This window comes from Phycodurus eques, chromosome 21 (assembly GCF_024500275.1).
Source record: "Phycodurus eques isolate BA_2022a chromosome 21, UOR_Pequ_1.1, whole genome shotgun sequence".
In the NCBI taxonomy this organism is placed as follows: domain Eukaryota; kingdom Metazoa; phylum Chordata; class Actinopteri; order Syngnathiformes; family Syngnathidae; genus Phycodurus; species Phycodurus eques.
Window position 1 is genome coordinate 16,802,602 of NC_084545.1, and position 12,049 is coordinate 16,814,650.

At 43.3% G+C, this 12,049-nt stretch overlaps 1 protein-coding gene across 1 annotated transcript in view; it reads right to left on the reverse strand.

Moving 5' to 3' along the window:
- The window catches only part of lama1 (laminin, alpha 1), a 35,312-nt gene that overhangs the window by 20,430 nt on the left and 2,833 nt on the right, over nucleotides 1-12,049 (reverse strand). The window contains exons 2-7 of the mRNA XM_061667078.1: nucleotides 6,176-6,346; nucleotides 1,106-1,218; nucleotides 974-1,025; nucleotides 673-863; nucleotides 365-544; nucleotides 195-284 (exon numbers count right to left, since the gene is read on the reverse strand). Of these exons, the coding sequence (XP_061523062.1) occupies nucleotides 195-284; nucleotides 365-544; nucleotides 673-863; nucleotides 974-1,025; nucleotides 1,106-1,218; nucleotides 6,176-6,346 (797 nt within the window). The remainder of the gene's footprint in view (nucleotides 1-194; nucleotides 285-364; nucleotides 545-672; nucleotides 864-973; nucleotides 1,026-1,105; nucleotides 1,219-6,175; nucleotides 6,347-12,049) is intronic.

A 12,049-nucleotide genomic window follows, 5' to 3' on the forward strand; every position in this document is an offset into this window, starting at 1 on the left:
CTTACTGGCAGCATTTCGTGCTTATTTATGCTTTTTTAAAAAAACTAAACATTTAAAAAAAAAAAAACCTTCGAGGATACAGGTAATTATAATGGGTGTCAATTATTCACCGATCTTTGCTATTTGTGGTCAGGCCCGGCCCACTGTATTTATCACAGAGCAGAGAGCAGGTATGAATGAGAGTTTGGCATCACCTTAGTAACAGGGTCCAGCGGACAGCTTCGGGCATGTCCATAGCAGATACACATGCCCCCCACAGAGATGTCTTTGATTGAGTAATAATACTGAAATGAAAAAAATATATATTTTTTCTCCTGGAAATAATAGCTGTCAATCATGTGAGCAATAAAGATGCTAGTCATACCCGACGAGTTACGATTGGGTCAATTTCTCGAGGGTCGTGTGCACTCAGAGTCATCAGGTCAGCGTTGAGTGTTCGGATTCGCTGTAACCGAAGTTGGATGAAACGGGCTGAAGTGAAGTTCAAGAGTTCAGAGGTCAAATCATCCGCTCCAGGTCGACTGTTGATCAGTGACGTGTGAATCTGAGAAAGAGAGACAGAGAGAGAGAGAGAGACAGAGAGAGAGCGAGAGAGAGATCAAAGGTGAAGCCCCACGCCCCAGCGCCGCCCCGAATATGTCTAAGGAGGTTTTAGGGGGCAGTCGGACTCACCTCTCCATGCTCCAGAGGCTCCAGCCTGGAATAGTAGGACGTGCATATGACCTCCGTGTCACTTTTGTAGGTCGGGGGTCCGAGTCTCGGTGTGATGTTGTAACGAGACAAGCACTCTGAGTCGCTGATGGCGTAAAACTGCCATGGTTCAAAAGTCAAGCCATCCATAGAACGCTCCAGAATCCAGTTGCCTGTGAGAAAGACCCTGTTCAGATCTCCAATCAATCCCTTCCACCACGGTTTGTGGACTATTTCAGTTAAAGTGAGCACAAAGTATAGAAACACAGAAACACACACTGACCTGGTCGAGGAGAGTTTGCTGCCTTGATAATGATGTAAGCCACTTGAAAGATCTAGAAAGAGAAGACAGGCCTTACAGGCTGCTTACAACACATGCTAACATGCTAGGACGTTGTTGTTCTTCGCACGTCACCTGTTTCAGATCCAGCGTAATTGTGACCCAATGGAACTGGCGCCCATTCTTGATGCTTGGACTCTGCCACCAGTGGTTGGTTCCATCGATAGCGTTCGTGATGGGATGGCGTTCTGCACAAAGTGACATTAGTTTGAGTCCCACAATCAAAAATCAGCTTTACAGAAAGAAAAAACTGTTCCAGACTCCAAGGCCATGTGTTTTCTATTCCTCAGAGCCATGCTGCTCTCCTCTCTCTCACTCTATGCACAATATAACAATAGACTCATGCCCACCACGTCAATGCCCCACATTCAACATGGCCGCCACCTTGGCACAGGAGGCATGTCATTTGGAATTGCATCTCGTCAGATTGTATATCTGTGATCCAGAAATATGTCAGTCCCATTCTTTGCCTGCATTGCGCCACACTGCCAGTAAATAACTACAGGCAATTCTGGAACTGACAGACTTTATCAACAGAATTTTAAGTGAATGGAAACTACTTTTGGACACATTGTTCAGTACCGATGGTCCATATTCACCGATATCCGATACATTGGCGTCCGTTTTATCGAAGTTCTCAACGTCTCGCCTGCCATCTGCCAGTGGATTTACAGCTTCCTGACGGGCAGGACACAGCGGGTGAGGCTGGGGGAGGTCACCTCATCCACACGCAGCATCAGCACTGGGGAACCCCAAGGTTGTGTCCTCTCTCCACCGCTCTTCTCTCTCTACACGAACGACTGCACCTCAACACACCCGGCTGTCAAACTCTTGAAGTTTGCAGATGACACCACCGTCATCGCTCTCATCAAAGACGGTGACAAGTCTTCATATCGACAGGAAGCGGAGCCGCCAGAGCTGCGTTGCGGCTGACACAACCTGGAGCTGAAAACGCTGAAGACTGTAGAGATGATCATTGACTTCAGAAGGCATCCTTCGCAACAGCTGCCCCTCACGCTGTCCAACTGCCTTGTGTCAACCGTCGAGACCGTCGAGTTCCTGGGAATTACAGTCTCTCAGGACCTGAAGTGGGCGATCAACATCAACTCCGTCATCAAAAAGGCCCAGCAGAGGATGTACTTCCTGCGGCTTCTGAGGAAGCATGGCCTGCCACCGGAGCTGCTGAGGCAGTTCTACACAGCGGTCATCGAATCGGTCCTGTGTTCCTCCATCACAGGCTGGTTTGGCGCTGCTACAAAAAAAGGACAAACTCCGACTGCAACGGACAATCAAAACTGCTGAAAATATTGTCGGTACCCCCCTAACCACGACTTGCACGCTGTCAGAACTAAGACAAGAGCGTGCAAAATCCTCTCGGACCCTCCGCATCCGGGTCACCTCTTCCACCTCCTCCCGTCAGGAAGCCGCTACCGATCAATGCAAACTAGAACTAGCAGACATTCCAATGGCTTCTTCCCTCTTGCCATCAACTTCTTAAACAGCTAACCTATAATTCCAATTCCAATGCAACATGCTGGCAATTTTTTTGTCTTGAGTTTGTTGTCACATTTCTGTCGGGCCAATTATAAATTACTCGTGCACTCGCTGTCGTAGTCTCGCCATGCTGCACTATTTGCATATCTGTTGTTGACCAACACTGGCCACTCATGCCAGAGTAGCAGCTGCACCACTTGCACACTGATTATGGAGTATCTGCAACATTTTCACAATTGACATTGTCCCAGATTATCGCACTACTCGTCACTTTAAACTGCATACACTCCTTGAAGTCTCGGCGCCCTTTGCACAATGGTCATTACACCGGACTTTTGCTATATTAGTCATTCAGACTGCTCCAAGTACAAGAGGACTCTGGATCTTTTTGCACAATTTAAAAAAATGAATAAATAAATAAATTGTACTGGCATTACCAGATAACTAGCAACCCTTTATTGCTCAGTGACATAAAGACATTTTCTCAATGTCTTTATGTCTCAAAAGGGTTTTTTGTCAATTGACTGTCTGTTGTCGAACTAGAGCGGCTCCAACTACCGGAGATAAATTCCTAGTGTCCTAGATTCTTCTATACTTCCACAGGTATGTCATCAGGAACAACTGCCTTTCTATTTTACATCCTCTTTAGTGCCTTTCTCACTTCTCCTTTACTAATTATTGTTACTTCTTGGTCCATCCATATACTCTTCCACTCTTCCTTCTATCTCATTTTCCTCATTCATCAACTCCTCAAAGTATTTTTTCCATCAATCCAGCACACTACTGGCACCAGTCAACACATTTCCATCAGTATTCTTAATCACCCTAACCTGCTGCACATCCTTCCTATCTCTATCTCTCTGTATGGCCAACCTGTATCGATCTTTTTGTCCTTCTTTGCTGTCAAACCTGGCATACGTCATTATATGCCTCTTCTTTTGCCTATGCCACCTCTACCTTCATCCTACGTCACATCTCCATGTTGTCCTCAGTCCTCTGAGTGTCCCGCTTCTTCTTAGCTAATCTCTTTCCTTGTATGATTTCCTGTACTTTGAGGTTCCACCACCAAGTCTCCTTCTCCCCTTTCCTACCAGAAGATACCAAGTACTCTCCTTCCCTTCTCTCTGATCACCATGGCTGTAGTGGTCCAGTGTTCTGGAAGCTCCTCTTGTCCACTGAGAGCCTGTCTCACCTCTTCTCGAAAGGCAGCACAACACTCTTCCTTTCTCAGCTTCCACCACATGGTTCTCTGCTCTGCCTTTGTCTTCTTAATCTTCCTCCCCACTGGGGTTGGGAACGATAAACCGATGGGACCGGATATCCGTTCGTAAAGGCGAGAGATACGACTGTATCGGTAGCAGACTCCGTTATCAATACAAAATCCGCCAATAATCCTTAGATACGTTGGTTGTAGTGCTGCGGAATGGATATCGCGAGGCAAGGATTCGGTTGCCTGAGACTTTATGGTTTTCATCTCGTAAAACAAGCGGGAGAAGTCTCGCGCTGTGCTTCGCAGGTAACATTATGTTTACAACCAAACGCAGCAGTGCTGGATACTAGTGACACTACCAGCTTAAATACATTACTCCGTAGTGTCACTACTTCAACATCAAATAGTAGTTAAGCTACTTTCGTGGTTATGGAGATAGCAAAGTAGCGTTCCCCCAGGAGTTGTAAACATTGAATGCGATGTCACGTAACGTACCTTATCTCAAGTCTGCCGTTGCCACCGGGGCTAGCGGCGAAATGTGCACCGCAGCTTGTAAACATGCAGACAATATGACAATATGAATATAAATATTGTAAACATGGAGACTTCTTCTGGAGTCCTCGTTGTCCACTTCTACGTTCGTGTTAGTACTGTGTGACCTTAAAAAGAAACTACTGAGAGGACACAAAGCCAGGAATGTCTTGAGAGTGAGACAACAATTGCCAGTTGAACTAAGCTAGTCATCACGACTTAAAAGTTCAAAAACTCAGTGCGTGTGTGCAGCGGTGGTCCTAGCTTGAATGGCACGGTGTGTGAGACCCCCCTGCTCCCCATGGCTCTTTAAATATTGTTTATGCAGAGTTTGTGGAGATAAAATTAATTGTTGTGTTCTATTTAAATAATTAATTTGATATTTAAATAAAAGGGCAGCACGGTGGATGACTGGTTAGAGCGTCTGCCTCACAGTTCTGAGGAGCGGGGTTCAATCCCCGGACCCGCCTGTGTGGAGTTTGTATGTTCTCCCCGTGCCTGCGTGGGTTTTCTCCGGGCACTCCGGTTTCCTCCCACATCCCAAAAACATGCATGGTAGGTTGATTGACAACTCTAAATTGCCCGTTGGTGTGAATGTGAGTGCGGATGGTTGTTTGTTTGTATGTGCCCTGCGATTGGCTGGCAACCAGTACAGGGTGTACCCCGCCTCCTGCCCGATGATAGCTGGGATAGGCTCCAGCATGCCCGTAACCCTTGTGAGGAGATGCGGCTCAGAAAATGGATGGATGGATGGATTTAAATAAAAGAATATCTAATTTTTAGGTTTTACAGTGGCATAAAGCAACGATGCTCAGGGTTAAGTGGTCTTGTACTGTACATGTTTGAAAATAGGGTTAGACAAATGTCAATTTAGAATTGGGTTAAGTCAAGTCAATGTTCTTTGTGATTAGCATGTGCAAATGTTGACTATCACATTTTTTCTGCAACGAATCGAATCAAGAATCGTATTGAATCGTTCCGCCCGTAAAGATATATATTTTTTTAATCGAATCGTTACCTCTGTATCTAGATATGTATCGAATTGGCCTCGTGCTGGAGATTCCCAACCATACCCACCACCACCAGAGTCATCTTACACACCACCATTCCGACACTGCTGAGCTTGACCTGCTCTACTATGTAGCGCTGAGATTTATAACAAACTTAGCATACACTATCGGACACATCACTGTAGGTTTTACTCCTTAGTTGGTTGCTCCGCCCTTGCTACACGCAGGCTGCAGTACTGGTATACTTTTGTATATGTGGCTGTTCTTGATAGGTTTCTATGTTATACCTGATTCAAGTTGGCGATGATTAAAATTCCCCTAATCTCACATGTAGCACCTGCGTGCGTTTTAATGTGGCCTCCGTGCAAAGTGAGGCCAGTAAGAAAAGCCTATTTGACTTTGGCCCAAGGTCCTGGAAACACCTTCAGAGGTGACTTAACTGGTTGCGTTGGTCCCTTTGTAAAGTGTTTGACTCGAAGTTGTGGAATTTCTTGATACCAGCTGTTCCTGCTCTGACATATAGCACTTTTCCCCGCACATTGACTTTGTTCATCTTCCTCATGGTGCTGTGATATGCTAGACTGCTGCTGTTTTGTTGTGCTTGCATTATGTACATTAGGTCAGAATTCACTGCTCTACATTCTGGGTGGATGGTCGTCTAGGGCCAGTTAGTTTTCTGTTTGTAAATTTACCATGTACTTTTATGTCCTATTTTGTAACCGTTATTGGATACTGTAGTCTATTATATATACATGGTTTTGTTACTGTGATGATGTGAATTGTGCACCGCCTTCTTGGCCAGATGATCCTTGAAAAAGAGACCTTGGTCTCAAGGGGTTTTCATTAAATTGGTTAAATAAAAGTTTTGATGTATTGATTGTTTTATTATTGACTTTGTACCTTTTGACAGAATGGAGTTGCCATCACACTTTGGACAGTGAGGGTTCTTGATTAAGCGTCCAGGAACATGTTCTACTAATTTGCAGTAAACCTCTGCTTCTGGGTCCCCACATGTGGCGTTGCTGGTGATCTCTGCATTACTGGCCAGGTTCAAAATGGCTGGGAACAGACCTAGAACACAAGAATCTAACTGTTAGCAGCCTCAAGTAGCTAACTTAACATCAGCTAACAATGAACCGGAACTCCAGGAAGTCACCTGTAACATCTGTAGCATATATGGGTTAAATAAAAATTTTATTAATTTAGGAGAAAAGAATGAGCGTGTAGTGAATGCATATAGCTGGGGTTTCCTGTTCTCGTGAATTTAAACCCAAATATGCACTAACCTGTACTTTAAGTAGACCGCAATGTTGAATTTACGTGTCTTCAACACGTTTGAGGCAGGCGGGTCAAACTTCCGAGGGTTCGGCCGGTTCACCCACCTGTTCCCGCACTGGGAACAGATGGATTTTGTGGAAAGGAAGAAGAAAAGGGAAAAAAGGAGCAAAAAAAAAAAAAAAGGAGCCCGGGTGTCTCGGCTCGCAAGACGTTCGGAACAGGCGCGTTGTGCCCGCTTCCGTTCCCTCGGGGTGAGCTCAGGCCTCCAAACAGGGTAGCTCGGAGCGCTTGCAGGATGCTCTCCAGCCGGGGATGGTCCGATGTGTCCTCGTCACCTCGTGGTGAGGTGGGCGTCCTGCCTGGGCCAGTCGTCGGCAAGTTGGTCGGGGGAGACAAAAGCTGCTCAGAGAGCATAGCTCCGGCCTTTTTATGGCCGAAGCGAGCCAGAAGCGGGTGGTTTACCAGCTCCCGCCTTCCTTTTCAACCACCTTTGGGACCAAAAGGGGAGCTGGACTGCCTCTGAGTGTTAATTTCCCATTTTGGTATTATTTCTTGTTTTATAACCAGTGGAATAAAATATTAATGATTGGATTTAAGATAACGAGACCATTTTCCCGCTTTGCATTGTCCCACGGTCATCCTCTTTAATACCTGTAACGAATGTTTCAAATGATATGTGATTGTTGAGAACACTACTATTTTCAATGTGGCATTTGTGTGGTGTGGAGTGAAACATTTCATCTGGTTCAGTTGACAAAAGATTCGACATCAGACATTTAAGTTTGCAGCAATACAGTCACTAGTGGCGTTCATGTAACTATTAACTCCCAGCCAAGTCCGGTACAGACTGTGTCTCATGAACCCACGTCTGTAGTGGCATTCCGTCACCTGTGGATGTGGCTGTTGCTCTGTCCAAGCTCCCAGCTTGACCGGCCAAGTGGCACGGTGCCCCGCAGGGTGGAGACGCCTTGGTTGGTGAAATCCTCCAGGCTGGCTGGTGGTGGAAGGAAATTAATTTAGCGTCCAAAGTGTGAACTCTGTATCTTTGGTCTCCGCTTTGAAGCTCCAGGTGCTGGTAATTCACTTAGCGTCGGCATGCCAAAGCAAATGTCTGTGTCTTGCTTCTGTTGATTATGGCTGTTGATTCATTTAGCGTCTGTATGTGAAGTTACATCTCCCCACTCCGTGGTCATCTATCTCGGTGGGAAGAGCGAGTCTCACCGGAGACTGGGGTGCTGGGTGTCATCTTTTCATGGCGTGTCCGCTACACGTCTTTGTTTCTCATTCAAGTTTTTCTCCTTTTGTGTATAAACTGTCCTTAATTTTCTTTTTCCAAGTGGATATAAGATGAAGAATAGATCCAGAATTGTTTTCAGTCATCTTTGTGTGGGAGCGATGGTTCCGGTAGAGGTGTGTATATCCATTAGACCTTTACCAGTAGATAGTTGGGCATGTGTTGTACTTCCAGGCCACAGTATTGTCATCAAGGGCTGCCAGACCATGTGCCATATTTAGAAGACGGTAAAGCGGACAAGATGTTTTGACCCTGATCCTCTGTGCCATATTCATAGACCGCTTTACGAGCCATACCCAATTTCTGCATTGTCGAGCAGAATAGGCCAACGCTGATTGTTTATATTTGTGTTTGTTGTTGTTTGTTATTTTTGTATATGGGTCATTCCACTGAGGGGGTACACAATTTGTGACATGTAAGAAAAATGTAAGAACTTGAATAATTTTGTTGAAAATATGTTAGTAAAACTTCTTTGAAGTATACCAGTTAGGGTTAGGGCTTCATGGGATAAAAACATACATAGTTTACTTCATATGACCATTATTTGACCAGTGGTCGCTTGTAACACTGACTCTGGATATGAACATGGAACGCTGTTTATTGTATGAAAACCTTGGGAATTTTTCACACAAATACTAGAGTTAGAGTAGGTTCACAAACCAATTTATGTCTAACTTGTTAATGCACCGCAAAGTATCGAGTAAAAAAAATTTACTTCGGGCAAATATAGATGTGTGTAACATTGACTAAAAATCAAACATGGAAAATGAAGGACCTGAATACTAACAGGTATAAGTGAAGGAATTCAGTGGATATCAGTACTTAATAGGACCAGTGAATTTTTCAATATCAGTTTCCTTACTTGGTATGATACCCTTCACAGTTAGACCATCAACTTGAAGCTTGAACGTTGACATGTTCCATCACTTGCCATTTTTAACTTCCAATTAAATCAATTGACCAACTATGTTTATCTAATTGTTTGTACATGATAAACAATGAAAAGTCAAGATTTTAAATCATAGGGAACATTAAGGTTTTATATATTTTTATTTTTATTCAGGTTTAACTATTGGCATTTTTGACTGCTAAAACCCTAGATGTACCTTTTCAGTGTTACGATTTGTCAGTTGGAAGAACACACAAAATTGTTTATGAAGAACAGCATGTATGTAACTTTGACTGGGCTTTGTGCCAGTCAAACACATTTCCAGTTCCACACACCATGGCATTCCAGAGTTTCAACATGTATTCCAAATACCGAGCCTTGACTGAACAATACTACGATTTCAAAACGTTAACACAGTTCTGAACACAATGTCTCTACAGAAGTCAGTGTTAGTAAACGATCATACAGCCATTTAGACCCGTGCGTTATTTTGACACCAGCGGTCTTTGCCAGGGCCCATGTCATGTTACAAGCACCGGTAACAATCCACAGTGCACCACACAACATCAACATTTTTACCAACAAAGTGAATCATATTTTTTGATCAAAAATAGTTAAAAACGTTTGATAGGAGGCGTTTATAATCGGAACTGAATCCAAGTTTAATAATCAGGATTAAAGAATGTGCGTAATCATGACCACATCCTCAACACTGCTGTGACTCGTCAAAATTACCAGCGAGTCAGCAGTGCAATCAGGAGAGACAGAAAACAGCCTGTGCACTAGCGATAGAAAACGGTCGAAAGTCACCAATCATTTCTCCTTCGACAAATCAAACAAGAAACCATCTTATTTTATACAAACTCGCTTTTCATCATTGCTACTAACTTGACCGTTTGAGATCGAAGCTTGTAACATTTTGACATGATTTTCTTGAAAACACTTAGCAGGTTCTACCGGCCCCTCCATGTTCCCATCAAGCTAAAATTCTGCCGTATGCTGGTCGTATGTAAGCCGAAAATGTTTCTGGGTGATCGATGTCGCAAAATAGTCGACCGTTTTTGTTATTTTGTCCAAGTCGCTTGAACGAAAATATGAGCGACACTTAAAAATGTAAGTCAATATTGTCTCCTACTCGTTCTGAAGCAATTGATTGATCCTTCTACGATTATTTTTGGAGATTTTTGCATCAATTCCAAATAGCCGTTGTAAAATTGTCATTGTTTGTTTACAGTTATGAAATTGAGTGGCCGCTTGCGCGTAGCGCGCTTTGACCGACAAAGTTACGAGCACGATGCCTATTTCTAACAAGTGCCTGTAAGAAATCTTGCCGTGGAATGTCATTAACTTGTGTTGAGTGGTAGGCACACCCTTTTAGCAGATATTGGCGAAGTGGTTGCATGATTTTGCTGATAGTTTTCACTCTGTGCCTATTTCCGTTGATGACTGATGAAATGTCACACTTCGGCGCTGGTCAAAAACCAGAAAAATGAGTTTGACATGGTTTATTGCAAAATAATTGGAGGTGGAAAATTATTGATACAATATTATTTTACATCTACATGTTGATACCCGATTACTGACGATACTGTTGTGTGTTAATATTTGATGCCGTTTAATGTATTTAGCCATTACTAGTTCCTCGTAACATTTCACCACATCCGTGGAATGACCCATATTTCAAAACCTGTCCTCGGGGACTCGCAAATTGTCACAAAAGATCTCATCCAATGTCACACAAAATAGTGGAGCAGCTAAATGTCATTTTTGGCCTGAATTATTCAGTTGCTGGTCCAAACATGCAACTTGGTATCAGTATACTGTGAAAGTGATTATTTGAGAAATAAATGTGCAATGAGAATGTTTTTAGTATCATTTTTTTCAGTGTGTTTCTGGGCCTAAACAGTTATTTAGTTGTGTCTGGCCCTAAACCTAACACTATAGGTAAAGGTGTGAAATGCATTTCCAACGACATCCCACAGCTGTGCAATACATTTGTCTGTTTGTCATAATAAACAATGTTTCACCATTCAATTAGGTTTTGGTCAATTAATACATAGACATAATTTGACAAATTTCAAACAAAATATTTACCTTACATCTTGCTCCTGCAGTCCATGTATAAACAGATTAGTGGCAATTTTAACAAAGTGCAATTACAGTAATATTTCAAAATGAATTCTGAGCTGACAGTTTTGACAAGGCTCTAACCCCTACATCGGAGTTGTCTATATTTAAGCTTTGAAAGGACGTTTTGCCAACTCCAGCACTTTAGCCATGTGGTAGCCTTGAGGCTGCAAGAGTGAGCTTTGTCATCTTCTCGAGGCCTAAAGTCAAGGATTCCTGCCCTTCGAGGCTAATTCCACATTTCCCTACATTACAGGAATGAGCGGAGTTGTGCTTTTGTACGTAGAGCCATCTTTGTAGTTGTTTCAGTCAGTGGTTCTCAATTACAAATGCACCGTGAAATCATCAGGTGTATCGTGTGAAATGATCCGATTTCACTTGAAGTCACCCCAAGGTAATTGCTTTATTTCTAAATTCATGACGTGTTTGAAGAGAAGTGCTGTAAATGTAGTAAAACTGAACAATATAGTACTGAATTGTTGAGCTATAGTTTTAAACTTTTTTTCATCTAGTTAAGTGGCTGGATTATTTGGGCGGGGCTAAAAAGTAGCCCCGTGACCACAGTGGGCCGGGGCGTCTAATTTATAGCATGAGGCCCTCTCCCTCTATATACATGCCAAGTGCCCTTATTCCATGCAGTGGCCATTTGGTGAAATTGCCACTTCTTTTTTCATAAAATCTTGCCCTAGTTCCACCAGTATAGCTCTACCTACTAGTGTAGCATGCAGTTAATCATCAACATGTCCACAGCTCCAAAAACTACATCTTCCTTGAAGTAAAATGTGTTTTGTGTTATTTGGGCTAGTGGCTCTGCCATCTGGCCCCTTGTGAGGCAATGGCGAACTGGACATGATCCACCACCCTGTGGCATCTTGCCAGTGGTTCGAGTAGCTGCCAGAGGTCTGGTGCAACGGCGTTAGGGTCATCAGGCACACAATTGGGACATCATGGGGCGAGGAGGAGGAGGAGGACCAGTAGAAAAAAAAATTCCAGGCTGACTGCTGTAGACAGCACTACTGTAAATTGTTTTCTGTGATATATCAAATGTACAAGACATTTTTGTGACTTTAGGGGGACTTTAAATGGTTTGTAAATTATTTCGTTTAGAATAAGCAAAGTATATTTTTTCGTCTATCTATGCCAGCCACGTATAGTGTCGGTCTGAAAAATTCAATGCTTTTCCTTT